Genomic DNA, 24086 nt, shown 5'->3' on the forward strand with positions numbered 1-24086 from the left:
AACAGGTTTTTTGCTCGCATATCATGTCATTTCTGGAAACCCAGAATCTACTCTGTAGGAATGAACATGGATTCCGGAAACAGCAATCGTGTGAGACCCAACTCACTTTATTTGTTCATGAGACTCAGAAAATATTAGATACAGGCTCCCAGGTAGATGCCATTTTCCTTGACTTCCAGAAGATGTTCGATACAGTTCCACACTGTCGCCTGATAAACAAAGTAAGAGCCTACGGAATATCAGACCAGCTGTGTGGCTGGATTGAAGAGTTTTTAGCAAACAGAACACAGCATGTTGTTCTCAATAGAGAGACGTCTACAGACGTTAAAGTAACCTCTGGCGTGCCACAATGGAGTGTTATAGGACCATTACTTTTCACAATATATATAAATGACCTAGTAGATAGTGTCGGAAGTTCCATGCGGCTTTTCGCGGATGATGCTGTAGTATACAGAGAATTTGCAGCATTAGAAAATTGCAGCGAAATGCGGGAAGATCTGCAGAGGATAGGCACTTGGTGCAGGGAGTGGCAACTGACCCTCAACATAGACAAATGTAATGTATTGCGAATACATAGAAAGAAGGATCCTTTATTGTATGATTATATGATAGCGGAACAAACACTGGTAGCAGTTACTTCTGTAAAATATCTGGGAGTATGCGTGCGGAACGATTTGAAGTGGAATGATCATATAAAATTAATTGTTGGTAAGGCGGGTACCAGGTTGAGATTCATTGGGAGAGTCCTTAGAAAATGTAGTCCATCAACAACGGAGGTGGCTAACAAAACACTCGTTCGACCTATACCTGAGTATTGCTCATCAGTGTGGGATCCATACCAAATCAGGTTGACAGAGGAGATAAGAGAAGATCCAAAGAAGAGCGGCACGTTTCTTCACAGGGTTATTTGGTAAGCGTGACAGCATTACAGAGATGTTTAGCAAACTCAAGTGGCACACTCTGCAAGAGAGGTGCTCTGCATCGCAGTGTAGCTTGCTGTCCAGGTTTCGAGAGGGCGTGTTTCTAGATGAGGTATCGAATATATTGCTTCCCCTTACTTATACCTCCCGAAGACATCATGAATGTAAAATTAAAGAGATTCGAGCACGCATGGAGGCTTTCCGGCAGTCGTTCTTCCCGTGAATCATACGCGACTGGAACAGGAAAGGGAGGTAATGACAGTGGCACATAAAGTGCCCTCCGCCACACACTGTTGGGTGGCTTGTGTTGTATATATGTAGATGTAGATGTAGAATGCCCAGAACATAAATGCTTGTAGTGATCATCACAATGAACAGGGAAATTTGAAAGGTATAATGGAGGATGTGTCAGACTGACACCCTCAACCACTGTCTAGAATTCCAAACTTACATTGAAAATAATTTAAAAAAAAACTATTGAGGCATTGAACATTACAACCTTGATATCATTTCAGTGACTGACAATGCTCACGTTTTACTCACAGGATAATATTATCTAACAAATAAGCTAACTGGCATATGTCAGCCACTCTTTGTGATTGTCCGCTCTGCCTTCATCACGACAGAGAAACTACTGCTGCAAGAGGTAGCACCTATAATGTAATTTAGTGTAGAGATTATTATAGAACTTTCAGCAATTAACTACAAGTGAGGAAAACAGAATTTGTTACATGTCTATATAGACCTCCTTGTGGAAGCATAGACAGTTCCTTTGAAATTCTTAATGACCTGGTTGTTGAAATACACTATAAACATTGCAATAAAATGCTTGGGTTAACAAAATATATACTGGAGATATAAACATTGACATGTTGTCTACTGGCTCCAAGCTGAAAAAATTAATGTTAATAACAGTTTAATTTAAATGTCCTGACAAATTAATCCACTAGAGGTTAGTAACAGCAGATCAAGAATCTACAACACTGTAACTAACATGACTCAGAACACATCAGTTCTTGAGATCACCATTACTGACAATCCTGCAGTTCTGGTACAGATGGAAGTTAAAAATAATTTTGTCAACAACAAAAAGAAAAAATATATGACAAAAAGAATCACACATCATGACAATATTGAAAACCTCATCAGTATGTAAAAAGGCTAACAATGGGATGCAAATAAACACATTACTTTAATTGAATTTGCATCCAACTTTTTAATATATCTTAATATCTCGTGTTGATAAGTTAGCTTGTAAGTCAATGGTTGTGATAAAAGTACTGGAACTAGATTAATCATGGTATGTTTGATATGAAATTATTCATCAAAAATGATATTGTTAAAAATGAAAACTGTATGAAACCCTTGAGACTGACAACACAGGACGATCTCAACTGGAACATGCATACAGATTTTTTATCCCATAAACTTCATAAAAACATTAGCCATAACAACGATCAACAAACATTGTAAGGAATTTTATATGCTAAAAATGAGCGATCTTAACTTCACTCATTAAAACTCAACTATACCAAAGAAATTTGGGGTGCAACACAAATCTGCACCTCCAAAATGATATGCGCAGTGTCACCTTTGGAGGCTGTGTCTCTGAGCAGAAATTTTTTTTTGGAGAAAACAAAAAATACGTGTTCCTTACTTAGTCCTTCATTTTAACATATGCTAAATTCAATAACATCCGAGACTATGAAGGTAAGATTATTTTCCTAGCCTGCCTGAACTGATATGAACTATGCCTCTAGTACCTGTTAGACACACAATTATATTTCACTGGGTTTAATGTGGGCTAGGTATTTCCCATTAACTTAAACAGTTTTTTAAAACTATGTTACACAAAACATTCACACATCCCAAACAAGTTTAATTAAACTGAATATTTGATCAGTAGTTCCCTACTTAATGTATGAATCATCATATCTACAGACAAACACCTACCCTATCAGTGTAATCACCTGGTCTGACCTCTGAGGATTCCTTCAGACCTATTTGTTATGACACATGATACTGGGAACTCGTTACGACATGCTGTGGGACAATGTTCGGTCAAATCTCCTATACGTGGCCAAACAGCTATTCATTTGCTCTCTATTTGTAAAATCAAAACTTTTGATATTTCTTATTTTTATTCTTATTCTCAATATTTTTCATTTGTCCAATGTTGCTGATCATGGCATCTTGGAGGCACACAGCAGCAATATGTTTTATTATGTCATTATATTATAAACTGCTTCAGGACAGTTTTGGTTGGTAAGCTCCGTGCTCAGTTTCGGTTTCATGTCTACCATTACAAACTGCATTACTGAGAAATATTTTACCTATGTGGTAAAGTGCCATGTCAATATCACAGTGGTTATCAGCTATCCATGTATGGACGCTTTCCACTAAACTGAACAATGGAAATGCCAGGATGGATTTTTGTGCCCCGGGAGAGTGGCCACATGTGTGAGTTGCTGTTGTTGTCGTCATCTATGTGTGTGTTTTCTATTTCGCAAGAACAACTTAGTCTTAAAGCTGAAATATTTTTAGCATTCTTTTTCACTGTTCCTGTTCGCAAAGAGTAGTAATCGGTCCTTTTCACTGAACTGATACATAGGTGATTAGTTTTCTAAGTGATGGTATGTATATTCCAAACTAAATCATGTATGTTGTATGAATAATCAGCATCAATAATGTGTATCCCAAGGAAGTCTGTGATCTTTCTTATAATAAAATATTAATATCTATACAAAACCCGACATACAGTGGCTGCTACCTTAGTAGCTGACAAAACGCTCTTCACCTACTCTGGCAAACTGTTGCCATCCTTCGTCCTTTGTTTTGACTGCTATTTCCACTCTGGTGCATTACTGAGATATAATAAACAGGTAAAATAGTCTTGTAAGCAATGATTACAAATTGTCAAACACTGTATTGAAACATTCTGATAGATGGGTTTTAATGAGCAACTGTAGAAACCATCATGCACAAAAGTTGATTATTTCCTGTTTGTCATATGGGATACTGAATACTCATACAACTGCCTTACAAATTTTTCCCTTAGTGCCTTAAATTATGATATAGATTTTTCTTCAACAATTTTTGTTTTTGTGATCTCACCTAGGCAGCTGGAGTGTATGTATTCTTCAGAATTTCTGTGGCCAAATGTGAACTAAGTAATCCAAAAGTAAATCTGTAAATCTACAACCCCCCCCCCCTCTCTCTCTCTCTCTCTCTCTCTCTCTCTCTCGCACACAAATACAGAGCTCTATCTAGCATGCTATGTAATATCACCTGTAATTACTCTCCTTATTGAAGCTCTTGCACCATATACTTCGGTTTTCAGCTGATGTTGATCCATCCAACCTAAAGTAATCAAGACCAGGTGACCACGAGCCCGTAAAACTTTCTTGACTTCCGTTGCTATCACTGTTTTTCTGAGTAGCTTCATCTACTTTTGCCAGAAAATATTCAATCAGGTCTAATGTTAGCAGCGACTGACTAAATACAAGCCTGTAAGAAGAGAACAACAAAATAAGCATTTATCGGGAAAGTATTTGCTACGCATCCACAGATCAAAGCATCTAACAACATATAATTTTTGACTGCAATATCAAATACTTCATAATCCTGAAATGGGGAAACACTTGCAACACTCTTTGTGTGACGACACATTTGGGCTTGTGCAGCTGCAGATGGTATGTGAGATAATATTTATCAGCAGGCAGATAAAAAAAATCACACATTTTATTATGGAGGGTAGTGGTAGTCTACGCAATGAAAAACAGAAAATAAGCAAATACTCCTCATTTAGAAGACATGTGAAGCAGAAAATAAGCAACTCGGAAGTCAAAAAGCCACAACTGAAGTGCTTACAATGTTAGTATCTGCTATCATCCACAAATTTGACACATTATAAAATAAGATGAAGAAAGGAAACAGTAAGCCTTTTCCACAGTAAGAACACAATATAATATTTCTGAGCTGCCTACATTCAGTATTCAAAATTATACAGACTGTAAAAATCAAGATAGTGAAAACTTGTACAGTAAGACAGAATAGAAATGAACCAACATAACTACATAGAGGAACTAAACATTATAAGCAAATAGCACTCAAGAATGACTATGACAGAAAAACAGTATATAAGATTTAAAAAAAGGCATACAATGCCATACAATGATGAATAAATGACATACAAAAATGACAGGGACTTGACACAGCATACAGAACTAACAACACAATACAGAACTAACTAACCAGCCAAGCCATTAACATTGATACATGCAGGCAATCTAGCATCTGCTAATTAATTTGCAGTTGATGCTAATCTGTGCATGTGAGCCAAATACGTAGGATTTTTGGAATCAATTACATAGAACATCTCAGAGCGTTAATAACTAATAACAGCACAGGATCATTATTCAATAAAAAAGAAACCAATTTAAGAATTCTTAAAACTAGCAGTAGAAGAGTACAATAATGTACAAAAATCAGTAGCCCAGAGAATAAAATAAAAAAAAAAAAAAATAAAAAAAAAAAAATAATGAAGTAAATGAATTCACATCACTCTCCAATAGTTAAACATTCATCAAAATGATGTGGACATGATTAGTTTTAACATTACCGAAAGTATTGTTTTTCAGTCCTAATCATTTATTTAATTATTTGAGGGAGGGAGGGGGGGGGGGGGGGGGGAGAAACCCACTAAAACACAATATAATCCTAAAAACTAAAATTGATGATTGAGAGAATTTCACACTCTGTGAGACCATCGTTCAGCAACCAGACCACCATAATCATTTGCTGCAAACAAGTCTTCCATGTCACCCTTGTTCTCAATCTGTTGAGGATCTTCTCAGTCCAGTGTTGGAGATTGCAGCCTGATAGTAGCTTCTCTTTTGCTGTCCATATTGCTCCAGGGGACTTTGCTCCCCACAGTTCAGTTCAGTGGGCTTCTGATGAAGTTGCAATTAGCGTTGTTGTAAGGAGGACTAGTAACAGATTTCAGCTGTAATGGATAAGCATGAGTTCGGAACAATGGATGTCTTGGAGCTTTTTCTTGCTTCTTCTTTTCAAACTCTGCTGCTATGTCTTCTTACATCTGGAGGTGCTACTCCCATGAGTGGAAAGATCTTACTGACTGGATTTGGTGTTAAGCACCCTGTGACTATGCGGCCAGTTTCATGAAGAGTCACAACAATCTCATTAGCATGTGCTCCAGACTGGAATGGGATACTCTGCAGCAGAGAAACAGACAGCAAGTGTGGATGTGCAGAGGACACTGTACCGCGCTCCCCATAGTGTGTTTGTCAGTTTGTGGATGAGACTGTTTCTGGTGCATACCTTCTGTCTGGTATCTGAATAGACTTATTTGTAAGTTAAGATATTATCAAATTTTAGCCCAACATACTAAAGGTAAAGACAGCAACTTCAAATGTGTCCTTTCCTGGTGATGTTCAGCTTTCTTCTTACCTCATTATTTTATAGATGGAATGCATATACTTGAGTTTTACCCAGACTGGGTTTCAAGGGGTGTCATCATAGTAGATATTAATCTCTTCAGAGAACCTGTTACGTTTGATTCTACTTCTTCAACTGTCACTCCTTGAGCAGCAACATCTCTTTCTTCCATGTAGATGAAGGAATGGTTAGCAGCATTGCGTGGCTGATCATTGGTCTACATGTTACATAATATCGGAACCAGCACAGTTTCTTAGAAAGACCGTTTTTCTGCATCACTCAAGAGTGACAAAAAGCCATCCGTTCTATAGGAGACACCAAATAATCTGTGTCAGTCATTAGTCCCCACTTGTTTTTTGCCAAGCTAGAGGTACACAACATAAACCACAAGAGGCAGTCACCACACATGACAAAACCACTTGCCTGGCATCTCTGATTTCCAGACAGCAGCCTCCAGATGGCACTCATAAACCCAGACCCCTTCCTGTTTCTGCACCACTTCCTTCAACACTTAGTATATGTCTGCCAATAGTATGAACAGCTGCCACAGGGAGTGCTGTCAACTGCGGACTACACTACATTGTTTCGGTCTTGCACTAGTGGACAAGGAAATCCTTCCATTGACAGACACAAAAAGATGGTGTGCAGTGGATATCCAAACACTCACAAACCAGCAGTTGCACAGTTTAGTAAAGTGCCTGCAGTAAGCCCAGTACAATACTATGAAGACTACCCTCTGACTTAGCAATCACAATTTACGGAGAACAAGGTCCATTAAAAGAGCATGGAATACACTGTAATGCTAGTCCACCAGAGCTGCTACATGTTGCTACCAGTTTTGCTGCAGAACAGCATACAAAAGAAACATCCATTAACAGAGTGCTTGCCTGATTACAACCTGCCAGAGTAGTATTATTATAGACTGCCAACAAGTAGCCAAGTTATTTGGATTTCATTGTATTAGATTTAGGACATCATGTGCCTGACATGAAACTTTACCACATTTAAATATCATTTTAACATACTCTTAATAAACATTATTGGTTATTTACTACTATGCTGCAACATTTCTGTTATAGTGCCACCCTATCAAACATCAGCCACTTTTAAGGAACTACATTTTTCTGCTGCAGCGAATGTTCGGGCTAAATTAATAGTACCATTCAGTTACTACATATACAGACAGATACTTTGTTTCATTTCTTACAATTCAACTCTCTTCTGAGTTACCTACAGCTTCAATAATGGGTAATAAAGAAATTTTTTTTCAAGTGTTGTAGGTACGGAAATCACTATTCTTTTCAGTTTGTGATGGATTATTTTGATGAATTAATTTCATTAGCAAATATAAACTGTGAAGGTGCAATTGAAATGCCCAACTCTTGGAAGAGATTGGTACACAATAACTGCTGGTAAACACTACCTATTACTTTTATTGGGAGCTTTTATGCATTCTATAATTTTTTTGTAAGCGATGAGTTGCACCACAAAATTATTCTGCAAGATGTGATGGAGTGGAAGTAGCAAAATATGCTAGGAGGTCGATTCATTTGTTTCCAAGACTGGCAATTACATGAAGAGCAAAAGTAGCATCTTAGCACTATGCTTCTTCCACTTCAAGTTTTCATAAATATTTAATTCCAAAATTTTGCCACAATAAAAGAAGTAGCAAACTAAACTGACAACACAAAAATGAAAGACATAGGCATTCCCAAATTCAGCCTCCTCCACTCCTAAATACTGTATAATTAAGACATAATATAACTGTCTTATTTTTCTAACTGTATAACAGTCTTTATTTTTCAAATTCGTATTATTGGCCTAATTTTTAACATGGCTTGGGTGTACAACATTCCATGGCTCACGTGAATAGAATGTGTCACAAGGTGAGCCAGCCAAGATGGTCATCTCCCAAATACACCCAGAATGAGTAAATATATTGAGGTGTGAGTTTTACTAAGTTGAAGCAAACAATTTGGCAAATTTTCTGACATACACAAGTAATTTTTAATGTTTATAACTGATAACTGTTTAAAGTTGTAGCTATATACTTTTTTCTGTGGCAAAGAAATGAGATTTTGAAGAAGACTTTAGTGACTTAACATGTGTGGGACATGATCAAACAGTAACAAGACAACAGTACCACAAACCACTGTTCCACTACCAGGAAACGAACTTTCACAAACATTCACCCTGCTGTGCCAAATATAGCAAACACCTGAATCGGGTATGGTTCATGTGTTTATCCGTTTGTTTGAAACCCACCAGTCTGAGTTCCATTCTTGTGACCAGATGACTTGCTCATGAGGCTGTTCAGACTTTCACAATGCAGATGAGACTCAAAAAGCAGATATAGTTTTTGTTTACAGTGAAGACTATCAAACAGTTAGAACAGCAGTGCAATTGTATGCTGAAAGGTATCCTGATCATGTTAAATCCTCACAAATATTAGAAAAATATTTCAGGAAACTGATGTGTGAACAACAAAATATACCAATGAAAAGTAGCAGCAACTAATGAGAGGAATGCAACTAAAATTTTAGCATTGGTAGCATACAACCCACACATCACTACAAGGTAACTTGAATGTGCGAGTGGAATCAGTCAAAAGATTGTTCTCCTAATTGTACATTCCAATATATTTCACCCTTCCCAAATTTCTCTCCATCAACAGCTTCATTTAATTTCAGTATCAATTATACTTATTTGTACAACGTCTACAAAAACTGAAATTGAGACAGCATTATTATTCAAGATTCTGTTTATGGATGAAGTATTGTTTACATACCAGTTGCAAACCAGTCTTTGCAATATGCAATACTACGCACCTGAAAATCCCACCCTCTGAGACAAGCAATTAAACAATGACAATGGTCTGTCAACTTATGCTAAAGGCTTTTCACCAACAGCATCACTGGTCCCTGTTTCATTGACTGATCTTTACATAGCAACAATTCCACAAGTTTCTACAGTTCTAAACAGGTATACTGCCACAGTTATCAGAAAATGTCCCACTGGATATAGGGCAGTCTGTGCGGTACAAATACAGCAGATGTTCCAGCTATGCTGCACATAGGATTATAGTCCATCTTCAATGAATGTGTGGAGATTGTTGGATAGACCACTTGGGAAACATTAGTTGGCCAGCCCACTTAACGTCTCTGGACTTTAATCTGTGGGAAAAACTGACACATATGGTCCTCAAGGGAAGACTTACGACTCTCGAAGACATGAAATGCTGTACAATATGTGCAGTATTGTTTGCCTATAATTACCATACCAAACAATGGGAAATCCAGGATGAGATGTAACAATATTTTGAAAAGGATAGTTGCTACTCACCATATAGCAGAGATGCTGAGTAGCACATAGGCACAATAAAAAGACTGTCGGAAAGTGAGCTTTCGGCCAACAAGGCCTTTGTCGAAAATAAACAAAACACCAAAACACACACACACACACACACACACACACACACACACACAAACAGAATGTGTTTTGCATAATTACTATATATTGCATAACAATACTCAAAGTAAAAAACCTACTCAACAAGCAGTGGCAGAGCACACACATAAAAGACTGCTGTGGCTGGTGGCAAGCATTTGGAGCCAGTGCCTCCTACTTCAGGAAGAAGGGTTGACTTAATGCTAGTTTTATTTGTTACAGATTCTTATGAAAAATGGCTACTACTCATAAAAAGTGTTTAAATGTCCCACTCATATTTTGCTACATTTGCATTTGTGGTGGTTTAAAAATAACACAGTGGACAAATGTATTGGACTTCATAGCCGGAGCCTATTACGAATATTCTGGGGTTAAACTCAGTGTCCAGGACAATTGCTTGGGTACTGCATAAAGTGTGATGAGCTTGTGTTGAAAACCCTCTGACAGCGGACTAAAGGGCAGAGAAAACGCCTCTGTGTTAAGAGTTCCAATGGTGTAGTGGGAATAGCAAAATCGTGTGTAAGACTGCTACTTTTATTTGCTTGATATGACAGGCTTTGAAAAAATTCACAACATTACATTAAATATCTTAATTTGGTTTTAATATCTGTAACACAGTGATGATATTCCTATTTCTATTTACATAGAATTTTCAACTTCTTGTTCCAGCAACAAATCTAGCATCCCAACAAAATTAGGTAGTGATTACTGTCACTTTCTGTTAACTGACAAGCATATTCTGCATGAGTCATCTACTCAAGGAGAATTAATGGAACTTGTCAATTCTCAAAACACATCTTCAAAATTATTAATATCCTGATTAAAGGAACCCCAGTATAACTATCATACATCAGGGATAGTGTCTTTGATTACTAATCAAAATGTCCTTGGTCCCGGGTTCAAACCACGATATAGCTTAAATTTTGAATAAAAATCATCACTAATGGCAGCCCAAGATTTCTGCCATGAGAAGTCACCCTTGTTCTGCCAATGGCCTTATCAAAGAGGGCAGAGGACCGGACAGAGGTTCAGGTCACCCTCTTGCCCTTGGGGTGGGAAATTGCCCCTAAAAGGCGGAAGAATCAGCAATGATCAATGGCATGAGGATGCAGAGGACAATGGAAACCATAACGTGTATCCACAGGACACATGGCCTTTAATTGAAAATGTGTCATGATGCTCTCTCCATTAGCAAAAGATTCCGGACTAGTCCCCCATTTGGATCTTCGGCAGGGACAGCCAAGTGGGAGAAGTGCAAGGAATGCCAGAAGTTTGAACGTGGTAGGGTAGCTAGAAAATCTGTAAAAAGAAATGCTAAGGCTCAAACTAGATATTGTTGGGGTCTGGGAAGTGAAATGGAAAGAAGACAAGGATTTCTGTTCAGATGAATATAGGGTAACAACAACAGCAGCAGAAAATGGTATAATGGGAGTAGGATTCAATATGAATAGGAATGTAGGGCAGAGAGTGAGTTACTGTGAATAGTGCAGTGATGGGGGTATCATCAGAATCAACAGCAAACCAAAACTGACAATGATCATTCAGATATACATGCTGACGCCGCAAGCAGAGGATGAAGAGACAGGGAAAATATATTAGGATATTAAACGGGTAATTCAGTATGTAAAGGGAGATGAAAATCTATTACTCATAGGGGACTAGAATGTGGCTGTAAGGGAAGGAGTTGAAGAAAGGGTTATGGGATCATACAGTCTTGGTAGCAGGAAAGAGAGAGGAGAAAGTCTAATTGAGTTAAAATAAATTTCAGGTAGTAATAGTGAATACTCTTTTGAAGAATTGCAAGAGGAGGCATACTAGGAGAAGGCAGGAGATAAGGGAAGATTTCAGTTAGATTACATCATAGTCAGGGAGAGATTCTGAAATCAGATACTGGATTGCAAGGCATACCCAGGAGCTGATATATGAGGTCTACTCAAAAAATCCTCTAACCTTGTCCACAAAATTTTTCTATGCTTATCTTTTACTTATTGTGCGTGGTCTTCTTAAAAGTATTCTCCTCCACAATTTATACACTGCTCCCAAAGCCATTTCCACTTCCGGAAGCAGACTTGGTGTGCCTCTTGCTGGATTGGGTGAAGTGCCATTTGCAAATTTTCTTTTATCTCATCTATCATTGCAAATCTTCATTCTTCCAATAGGATTTTCAACTTTTGAAATAAATAAAAAAAAAAAAAAAAAAAAAAAAAATGGAGTCGCCAGATCTGGAGAGTATGGAGGATGAGGCAGCACAGTGATTTTGTTTCTTGTGCAATAGTCATGCAGCAACAGGGATGAATATGCAGATGAGTTATTGTGATGCAAGGGCCATGAATTGTCTCACTACGTTTTAGGTCACTTCCTTCTCATATTTTCTCACAGGCATCGCAACACGTCCCTATAGTACTATCGATTAACAGTTTGTCCCTGTGGCACAAATTCAAGATGAACTAATCCTTCAAAGTCAAAGAAAACTATCAGCATCATTTTGACATTTGACGTGAGCTGATGAGTTTTTTTTTTTATCTTGGAGAACCTTCCCAGACCCAATGTGAAGGCTAAACCTTGGTCTCAACATCATATCTATACACCCACGTCTCATCACCAGTATGATAAGGAGTAGCTCAGTAGGCAGTACAGATCTCTGAAAAGAGAAATCATGGAACTTAGAAAGATAAATATAGGTACAAAGAAGGTAGCTGCAAAGAAACCATGGGTAACAGAAGAAATACTTCAGTTGATCAATGAAAGAAGGAAATACAAAAATGTTCATGTAAATTCAGGAATACAGAAATACAAATCATTTAGGAATTAAATAAATAGGAACTTCATGGAAGCTAAGGTAAAATGGTCGCATGAAAAACTTGAAGAAATCTGTTCCGACGTAAAAGTCAGACAACCCGATGACTGTGACCTCGACACGAAGAGGACATAAGCACCGTGCCGCCTGGCCATGGACCAGTTAAAGACTACTTTGACAGTGGCATCAAGAATAGGCACTTAGACAGAAAGGACTTAGGAGCAGTATCACTTCTCTAGTATTACAAATTGTCTATACTGAAGCAAATTCATATTTTGTCTCTTGCCCTTTGCTTGCAACACATCACTGTAAATTCTCAAAGTTAAGTATTGTCATTTACTTCCTGTAATAAAAACGCATTAATACAATTTGCTTGCATTGTTGTCTAGCGAAAAATCAGGTTTTCTAGGAACCCCATATTTGACGAATAGGCAGAACACAACAAAATTGAAAAAGAAATGATTGTCAGAATCCAAAAAGATATGATTGTCAGAAGGACTGACTCAGCATATAGGAAAGTCATTAACAATATTCAATGAAATTAAAAGCAAGGATTGTAACACTAAGAGTGAAAGGGGAATTTCACTGTTAAATATAGAGTAGGCAGCTGATAGGTGGAAAGAGTACACTCAAGGCCTCTATGAGGGGAAGATGTGTCTGATGACATAATAGAGGAAGAAACAGGAGTCGATAGAGGAGATAGGGGATCCAGTATTAGAGTCAGAATTTAAAAGAGCTCTTGAAGACTTAAGATTGAATAAGGCAGAAGTGATAGATACCGTTCCATCAAAATTTCTAAAATCACTGGGGGAAGTGGCAACAAAATGACTATTCACACTGGTCTGTAGAACATACGAGACTGGTGATATACCATTTGAATTTCGGAAAACATCATCCACACAATTCGGAAGATTGCAAATGCTGACAAATGCGACATTAACCACACAATCAGCATAATGGATCATTCATCCCAATTGCTGACAAGAATAATGTACAGAAGAATGGAAAAGAAAATTGAGGATGTTGTTGTTGTGGTCCTCAGTCCTGAGACTGGTTTGATGCAGATCTCCATGCTACTCTATCCTGTGCAAGCTTCTTCATCTCCCAGTATCTACTGCAGCCTACATCCTTCTGAATCTGCTTAGTGTATTCATCTCTTGGTCTCCCTCTACGATTTTTACCCTCCATGCTGCCCTCCAGCACTAAATTGGTGATCCATTGATGCCTCAGAACATGTCCTACCAACCGATCCCTTCTTCTTGTCAAGTTGTGCCACAAACTCCTCTTCTCCCAAATTCTATTCAATCTCTCCTCATTAATTATGTGATCTACCCATCTAATCCTCAGCATTCTTCTGTAGCACCACATTTCGAAAGCTTCTATTCTCTTCTTGTCTAAACTATTTATCGTCCACGTTTCACTTCCATACATGGCCACACTCCATACAAACACTTTCAGAAGCGACTTCCTGACACTTAAATCTATACTCAATGTTAACAAATTTCTCTTCTTCAGAAACGCTTTCCTTGCCATTGCCAGTCTACATTTTGTATCCTCTCTACATCGACCATCATCAGTTATTTTGCTCCCCAAATAGCAAAACTCCTTTACTATTTTAAGTGTCTCATTTCCTAATCTAACTCCCTCAGCATCACCCGACTTAATTCGACTACATTCCATTATCCTTGTTTTGTTTTTGTTGATGTTCATCTTATATCCTCCTTTCAAGACACTATCCATTCCGTTCAACTGCTCTTCCAAGTCCTTTGCTGTCTCTGACAGAATTACAATGTCATCGGCGAACCTCAAAGTTTTTATTTCTTCTCCATGGATTTTAATACCTACTCCGAACTTTTCTTTTGTGTCATTTACTGCTTGCTCAATATACAGATTGAATAACATCGGGCATAGGCTACAACCCTGTCTCACCCCCTTCCCAAACACTGCTTCCCTTTCATGCCCCTCGACTCTTATAACTGGCACCTGGTTTCTGTACGAATTGTAAATAGCCTTTCGCTCCCTGTATTTACCCCTGCCACCTTCAGAATTTGAAAGAGAGTATTCCAGTCAACACTGAGGATGTATTAGATGAGAATCAGTTTGGCTTTAGGAAAGGTAAAGGCAGTTCTGACATTGTGGTTGATAATGGAAGCAAGGCTAAAGAAAAAACAAGGCCCATTCATACGAGTCATTGACCTGGAAAAAGTGTTCAACAATGTAAAATGGTGCAAAATGTTTGAAATCCTGAGAAAAAATAGGGGTAAGCTATAGCAAAAGACAGGTGATATACAATATGTATAAGAGCCAAGAGCGAGTAATAAGAGTGGATGACCAAGGAAGAAGTGCTCAAATTAAAAAGGGTATAAGACAGGGATGTAATTTTTCACTCATAATGTTCAGTCTATACACTGAAGAAGCAATGATGGAAATAAGAGAAAGGTTCTAGAGTCGAATTAAAATTCAAGGTGAAAGGATATCAGTGATAAGATTCACTGATAACACTGCTATCCTCAGCGAAAGTGAAGAAATACTTCACGATCTGCTGGATGGAATGAACAGTCTAATGAGTACAGAATATGGATTCACAGTAAATCAAACAAAGATGAAAGTGACAAGAAGTAGCAGAAATGAGAGCAGCGAGAAACTTAACATCACGTTTGGTAACCACGAAGCAGATGAAGACATAAAATGCATACTAGCACCAGTAAAAAGGGCATTCCTGGTCAAGAGAAATCCAATAGTGCCAAACATTGCTGTAATTTGAGGAAGAAATTTCTAAGAATGTACATTTGGAACACAGCATTGTATGATAGTGGAACACTGACTGTGGGAAAACTGAAACAGATCTGAACTGAAGCAGTTGGGATGTGGTGCAACAGAAGAATGTTGAAAATTATGTGGACTGATAACATAAAGAACGAAGAGGTGATTCACAGTATTGGCAAAGAAAGGAGTATATGGGAAACACTGAAAAGAAGAAGGGACAGGATGGTAAGATATCTGTTAAGACGTTATGGAATAACTTCCATAGTAGTAGAGGGAGCTGTAGAGGGTAAAAATTGTTGGGGAAGACACAGATTGGAATACATACAGCAAATAATTGGTGATGTGGGTTGCAATTGCAAGTGCTAGAAAAGAAAGGGGGGGGGGGGGGGGAAGAGCCTGGAAAATATATTTTGAGAGGATGAATGACTGGTGCATTCCATCATGGATTGAAGTTACAGACTGCACATACTTCAAAGAGGAATAAAGACTGTTCATTGACACATTCAAGAGAATATTTAAGTGTGAACTGTTAAATAATGGCAACACAAAAGCACCTATTCCTATTGGGTACTAAGCGATAATAAGGAAACCTCAAAACAATGAAAATAATCCTCCGTAACATAAAATACACTGATCACGACTGAGCTGTTTGTAGAAACAAAAAGGTAATCTCAATTTTGCTAGGTCAACAAGGAGGGTACATAAAGTATCCATGTTGCATGTGCCTATGGGACAAGATAGTTAACACTGGATAAGAAGGGAATGCACTGCCAGGCAGACATTACAAGTTGGCGGAAAGCATATTAAGCCTCTTCTTGATTGCAATAAAATAGCCCCACTGAATATCAAGTTATGCATAATGAAGCAGTTTCTTGAGATTCGAGATACAGATGGTTCTTGCTTTGATGATGTCTAATTGATATTTCCTTCAGTTTTTAATTGAAAGCTAGTATTTTAAATGCCTGGCCTTCAAATACTGGCACTGTGCGTGACGAGTAGCCCTTCTACCCAGATATAGAGACTACAGAACAAACACATCAGGCCTGTGGAGCACGACATTCTACCAGACTACCGTTGGCGCTTGCAGTCTGATATCCTAGAGTCCAGCTGCTTCACAAAATTAAAGAAATTAAGTTGCTTTATAACTAGCATAATTAGCGATTTTTAATTTTCTGTATATTTGGTCAAATGTTTGAACAGAATAAAAATGAGATTCCCTAGCAAAGGATTCATAGTCGAAAGAAGTGCGGGAAATGGACAGAGGTGTATCAATTTGACCAGCATGAGGTCTAGTTGCGGGAGGGGGGGATATTTACTTGAAAGCAATCTGTGGGTGGGGGAAAGTCAAATGTTCTGTGAAATATCTAACGGTAAGAAATAAAACAGATTGGAGAAACATTTGATATACTTTTGGATGACACTTGAAACTACATACAGCAGTCTCTCTAAAACTGTGACACATGACCTCCAGGGGGTGGGGTTGGGTGGTGGGCGAATGACATGCTGCGGTGTGTATGGATGGTGGGCAAATGGCATGCTTGGGGGGTGGGTGATGTACTTAAAAATATTCTTAGTAAAAAAAGATGAGGATGCCATTATTCTAGTTTGAATTTCACTCAGTCGCCAATAACGGCACTGCAGTCAAATTTTTAGTGTTGTTTGAAAAGATGGGGCAAGCTGGGCAATGTCAGACATCGGACTGGCAGAATAGCCAGTTATTGGTTGCACTGTGAAATCACCAGTTGTTGGCTGCACTGTGACTGTACCTGTAACTATTGCACACAGTGCAAGCTTTGGGTCATGTATTTCGACACTTCCCTACAGTATTGCTTCACAAAAACTAAAATCAATGGTGAAGACACCTGCAGTCTGTAATTTGTTTAATCATTTTAGCTACTGATAGCATGAAGCCTAACAAGATAAAGACACATCTTGAAAACAAACATCCCACATTAACAGGAAAACCAACAGGACTTTTCGTCATAAAACTCAGTTTTTTATTGTCTGTCCACAAGAAGTTTGCTAAAATGATGAATATTACTTCTAAGGCCCTTTTAGCCTCTTACCAGATTTTTCAAGGAATTGCTAAATCAAAAAACAGCTTGCAGTTGCAGAAATTTCGGATTTACCAGCAGTAATTGACACATTATCAACAATGTCTGGTGACTCATTTGCTCAACAGTTGAAAATTATTCCTATCTCAAATGACACAGTGTACAGAAGAAGTGATTTGCTCGAGCAGTTAATTGATAAATGCATAACAACTGTTTTGCATTTCAAGTGGACTAAGCTCACTGATTGCTAATGTCCATTTAGTTTGTAAGTTTAACATTCAAGAGCAATTGCTTTTCTGTGAGACAATACTGAAATCAGCTACAGCTCAAAGCCTCTTTGACTTGATCAATACTTTCATAATCAAAATAGGTGCAGTGGAGTAAGAACAGATGGGGTTTGCTCAGTGTCTAGAATTAATGGTGGATTGGAAGTGGAAGTTAAAGCTGTTGGTCCTGATGCAGTATAGATTCACTGCATCATACGTCGGGAGGCTATGGTCACTAAAGAACTTATTCCACACCTTCATGAAGTGCTACAAACGGTTATAGAAACTTAATATTAGTAACGCAAGATCTATAAATCCAAGGCTTTTTGAAGTGCTATGTGAAGAGAGGGGTGCAGAAAAAATTCAATTGCTCTTTTTTAGTAATGCTCGATGGCTATAGTGAGTGGGGCGGGCAACAGCATAGATAGGAACCCTAATTATTCAACTGAGACTGACCTGGAAAAGATAGCTTCAGCAACGAGACAGACTGGTGTTGGGCTTGTGTCTGTTCTGAGGCACCATGACTGGCCTCATTTAAATAATTCTGTTAGGAGAGTTAATTTAGAGATGGAATTGCTGCTTGGATCAGGTATGGGGTCTCATATCGGTGTGGTTCCTGTTGACTCTATCAACAGATGGAACTATATTAGGCATGGCCTTCACCTCAACAGGAAAGGGAAGATAAAACTGTCTGGGCTAATAGCAAATAACTTGGGGGGGGGGGGGGGGGCACTGTCACAAGTGGTAAAGTACCAGTGGTTACAAGTGACAGAACAGCAGTATTTTAGGATAGGGAGGGCAGAAACAAAAGATGTTCAGAGACAGGCCAAAAACGACATTCACATTGATAAAACAGGCAGTCAGGATGGAAATTTGAATGTAGACAATTCATGCAGATGGCCTCTGACTGAAACTAGAGATACACAAATATTGACAGGAAAATTAGGTTCATCCAGTTGTCAATCAGCCAGTGCACAAAACTGGCTATTCTTATTGCATTGGAATATCTGAGGGCTAAGGGATAAGCTTAATGAGTTACATATTTGTGTTGTAGAATTAGTTGCGCAAACCAGTTGACATAATCTGCCTCTTTGAACACCATGTGACTACTGGTATAGAAATGTTAAATGTTGCAGTATTCAAGTTAGCTTCTTACTTTTTTTAAAGAAAACATGGAGAAAGGAGGAGTTGCCACATTTGTCAGAAACTGTTTTGATTTCAAGAATATTGCTATTAATAAATTTTGCACTTAGAAGCTTGTGCAACAGAACTAGTATTTCATGGTATGTCCTTTATAACAGTAGGTATATACAGATCACCTTCAAATAATTTCAACCTCTTTATAAAAAATCTGGAAGTTCTCTTGTCCCATCTCACAGTAAAAAAGAAGGAAATAGTGGCTGCTGGTGATTTTAATGTGGGTTTATTGAAAAGCTCTGTCAGTGAACGATTATTGCAATCAGCGACACAATCATTCAATTTAGTCCCTACTGTGAACTTTGCAACTAGGATATGTAAATGCTCTGAGACTACTACTGATAATATCTTTGTAAACAAATCTAACGAAAAAAAGTCATATCACAAAACCAATAGTAAATGGGCTATCTGATCACATCATGCAGCACCTTGTGTTAAATGCTGAAACGTATCAGGATTAAAAAAAAATCTATTAAACCTGAGTATAGGAGGGCAATAAATAAGTAAAAAATTGAGAAATTCACAAAATTGCTCAAAGAAATGAACTGGATAGATGTTTGCAATACTTCTTAGTCAAATGGAAAATATAACGCATTCATTAATAAAGTTACCTTCACTTTTGCAAATTGTTTTCCCCTAAAGGTAGCTCAAATCACATAGAAGTCAAAAAATAAACCATGGATTACACAAGGAATAAAGATATCATGTGGGGAAAAAAAGGAGACTGAATCTACTATCTAGGAACAGCTCTGATATTAGCATTGTAATGCATTACAAAGAATACCGCAAAATATTGAAGCAAGTAATCAAGAAATCGAAGTAGCTTTATTATGAGAAAAAGGTAAGTACACCAGGCAACAAAATAAAAGCTGTATGGGATGTAGTGAAGACAGAGACAGGTGGGGCCAAAAACGATGAGGAACAGATAGCTCTAAAAATAAATGAGACTTTGGTAACAAGTGCATGTAGTGTTGCAAACCTCTTAAACAAGTACTCCATTTCTGTTACTGACAGCCTGGGGTTATCAGGAATGGTGAACAGTGCAATGGAGTATCTGAGACCAGTCTTTAAAAATAACTTCAGTAAAATGGAAATTACACTCACGTCTCCCAAAGAAGTAGCATTCATCATAAAATACGTAAAATCTAAGTATTCTAGTGGATATGATAACATATCAACGAAGTTAATCAAAGGGTGTGCATGCTAGCTGAATTCTATCTTAAGTTATTTGTGTAATCAGTCTCGTATCAGCGGAAAATATGCTGAAGTTAAGCCTCTTTACAAGAAGAGGGATAAAGAGATACCATCAAACTATTGACCAATTTCACTTTTGCCAGCTTTCTCAAAAATATATGAAAAGGTTTTGTTCAAGCATCTCCTTAAGCATCTGACTGCAAATAGTACATTGTCCAAGTCACAGTTTGGATTTCTTAACGGTTCCGATATAGAGAAAGCTATTCACACTTACAGTGAGAATGTACTTAATTCATTAGATAATAAATTAGAGGCCACTGACATTTTTTTTTTTTTTTTTTTTTTTTTTTTTTTGTGGTGTTTTAGGGCGCAAAACATCTAAGGTCATAAGCATCCAGTATACAACCATAGAATGCAGGGACCACGAGGGGAAAAAAATTGTTTCGCGGTCCAATACAGAAAGGAAGAAGAAACAAATCTAAAACATTAAGACGTTACGGAAGAGTATCTAAAAGACGTCAACAAGACACCGGAGTCACCAGGTAGAAATTAAATCTCTTTTGTCATATTACTGCTTTTTAAAAAACTTAAAATGCGAGCCACAGCTTGCACGTCATCCGCTAAAATGTCCGGCAAAGCAAGTGGCAGCCCGACCCTGAGACGTAAGTGGCTAAATAGGGGCAGAGGATCAGAAAATGTCTGACTGTTAATGGCTGGCTACAGAAAGGACAGCTGGGTGCAGGGTCGCCACGCAACAAGTGGCGGTGACTAAAGTGGCAATGCCCTATTCGCAACCGAGCAAACATTACTTCCTCACGGCAAGATGGTTGGGAGGAAGTCGACCAGGCTGTTTGGAGAGGTTTCACTTCTGAGTTTGCTCCCATGTTGGGAGCACCAATGGTCATGCCAAAGTGACACGATATGCCGATAGAGAAAATTACGAATATCTTGTGAGGGAACAGAGTAAGAGGTGGGTCGACCAAGATGGACTGCGGCCTTGACTGCAGCATCAGCAGCATCATTCCCAGGCACACCGAGCGAGGTGGCGCAGTGGTTAGCACACTGGACTCGCATTCGGGAGGACGACGGTTCAATCCCGTCTCCAGCCATCCTGATTTAGGTTTTCCGTGATTTCCCTACATCGTTTCAGGCAAATGCCGGGATGGTTCCTTTCAAAGGGCACGGCCGATTTCCTTCCCCATCCTTCCCTAACCCGAGCTCACGCTCCGTCTCTAATGACCTCGTTGTCGACGGGACGTTAAACAACACTAACCTAACCTAACCATTCCCAGGCACACCAACAAGGCCAGGAACGCACATGAACATCACTTGGGCTCCCCCATCCGCGAACAAATGGAGGCAATCCTGGATCCATCGAACGATGGGGTGGACTCGATTGGGATCATCCAGACTCTGAAGGGCACTGAGGCAGTCAGAGCAGATCACACAGCGAGTGAGCTGGTGCCTCCAGACGTAGTGAACAGCCTGATAGAGGGCAAAAAGCTCTGCTGTAAAAATTGTGCACTGGTCAAGAAATCGGTATTGAAACTTATCATCCCTGATGACAAAAGCACAGCCAACACCGTGGGCGGACTTGGAACCATCAGTGTACAAAAATATGCTATCAGCAAGTTGTGAGCGAAGTTCGAGAAATTTGCAGTGATAGGTCATCTCGGGAGCTGAATCCTTCGGGAACAAGCTGAGGTCAAAATAAACACAAACCTGTGCCTGAAGCCAAGGTGGTGAAGGGATCTCACCCATTCGAAAAGTGGCAGGATGCGTGAACTGCAGCTGCTGAAGCAGGTGATGAGAGAAGACGTACATCTCGTATTGGTGGTCAAGAATGTCATCAAAAAAAGGGTCGAAGGTCGGGTAGCCTGGCATGGAAGAAAGCCGACAGGCACACTTATTGAGTAGGATGTCACACTGGTATGACAGTGATAGTTCACCAGCTTCTGGGTATAGACTCTCAAAGGGTCTAGTATGGAAGGCACCAGCGGCGAGATGGATCCCCAAATGGTGGATTGTATTTAGACCGTGAAAGATAGATGGCTGTGCAGAGGAGTAGACAATGCATCCACAATCCAACTTGGAGCGGACAAGAGATCGGTAAAGACGGAGGAGGGCAGTCCGGTCAGCTCCCCAAGAGGTACCACTCAATACACAAAGGACATTGAGGGACTGGGTGGAGCCAGGTAGGACACGTGGTGGTGGTGGTGGTGGTGGTTGTTGGGATGTTTAAGGGGGACTAAACAGCTAAGGTCATCAGTCCCCCATTCCAAAAACAGGCGAGACATAAATTCACGAAGCAGGTAAAACCCCAAGGGGAAGGAGACTCCCCCCAGGCCCTAAAATAACACAAATGCGGCAACGAACACTACAGACACGAAAGGTACAGATGAACACCAGACAGAAAGAAACAGAAGAAAAGAAGATGGCCGGAGACTGACTGAATGACCATGAGAACAAAAAAAGGGAAAGAGTCAACCATCCGACGACACACCAAAACAGCAACAAATATTGAGAGACGCGAGGACAAAAGACACAGACAGGAAAAGGTGCAGGACCTCCCTAAATGGAACCATAAAAAGGACTACCACGGATAAAATTTGAAACGTCATCAGCCATGGAGGCATCATCACATAAAATCAAAGGCAAAGTGCCTGGGAGATTAAAAGACTGCCGGAGGGTGCGCAGTCGGGGACACTCCAACAAAATGTGGGCGACCGTCAGCCGGGACCCACACCGACACAGGGGGGGACCCTCCTGACGTAAAAGATGACCGTGCGTCAGGTAGGTATGGCCGCTGCGCAGCCGACACAGGATGACAGAGTCCCTGCGAGAAGCCCGCAGGGAGGAGCGCCACACATCGGTCGTCTCCTTGACAGCCCGCAGTTTATTCGGGGATGTCATGCCACGCCACTCAGCAGTCCACATCCCAAGTACCTTATGGCGCAACACCAGCTGCTGATCGCGAGCCGTGAGGCAGATCTCCAAAGCTGGGGCGTCGATCGCCCCTTTGGCCAGCCTGTCAACACGTTCGTTCCCCGGGATGCCAACGTGACCTGGCGTCCAAATAAAGACCACCGAACGACCAGAGCGGGTAATGGCGAAAACAGACTCCTGAATAGAGGACACCAGAGGAGAAGAGGTATAGCAGCGGTCGATGGCCTGGAGGCCGCTCAGGGAGTCACTGCAGATGACGATGGACGTACCTGAGCAGGAACGCATATGCTCAAGAGCGCGCAATATGGCCACCAGCTCTGCAGTAAAAATACTGCAGCCAGCTGGCAAGGAGCGCTGTTCAACATGGGCAGCGTGAGCAAAAGCGCAGGGAGTGCGACCATCAACCAGGGAACCATTAGTGTAGACAGTCTCACAGCCCGAAAAGGAGGCGAGGAGCGCAAGAAAACGGCGATGGAGGGCCACAGGCGGAACCGAGTCCTTGGGTCCCTGTGCCAAGTCCAGACGGACGGACGGCCGGGGCAAACACCAGGGAGGCGTAGGTGCACGGACCCGGAAGGGAGGCAGAAGAGGGAATGGCCCCAGTTCTGACAGCAGGGACTGGACGCGGACAGCTATGGAAAGCCCAGACCGAGGCCACCGTTCGGGCAGATGGAGGACCATGGCAGGGAAAAGCAGGCGACGATTGGGATGGCCCGTCGAGCAATGTACGTGGACTGCATAGTCAGCGAGCAGTCGATGGCGGCGAATCTGCAGCGAGGGAACCCCGGCCTCCACCAGTAGACTATCCACGGGGTTCGTACGAAAAGCGCCAGTTGCAAGCCGAACCCCACAGTGGTGTATGGGGTCTAACAACTTCAACACTGAGGGTGATGCAGACCCATAGGCCAGGCTCCCATAATCAACCCTGGACTGCACAAAGGCTCTGTATAATCGCAACAGCGTGCAGCGATCCGCACCCCAAGAGGTGTGGCTCAGGCAGCGGGGTGCGTTGAAGTGCCACCAGCACTTTTGCTTCAGCTGA

At 40.1% G+C, this 24086-nt stretch overlaps 1 protein-coding gene across 1 annotated transcript in view; it reads right to left on the bottom strand.

Moving 5' to 3' along the window:
• LOC124605988 (transcriptional regulator ATRX homolog) overlaps positions 1-24086 on the bottom strand; it is a 493634-nt gene that overhangs the window by 81147 nt on the left and 388401 nt on the right. The window contains exon 28 of the mRNA XM_047137952.1: positions 4209-4427. Coding sequence (XP_046993908.1) covers positions 4209-4427 — 219 coding nt within the window. The remainder of the gene's footprint in view (positions 1-4208; positions 4428-24086) is intronic.

This window comes from Schistocerca americana, chromosome 3, assembly GCF_021461395.2.
Source record: "Schistocerca americana isolate TAMUIC-IGC-003095 chromosome 3, iqSchAmer2.1, whole genome shotgun sequence".
Taxonomy (NCBI): Eukaryota; Metazoa; Arthropoda; class Insecta; order Orthoptera; family Acrididae; genus Schistocerca; species Schistocerca americana.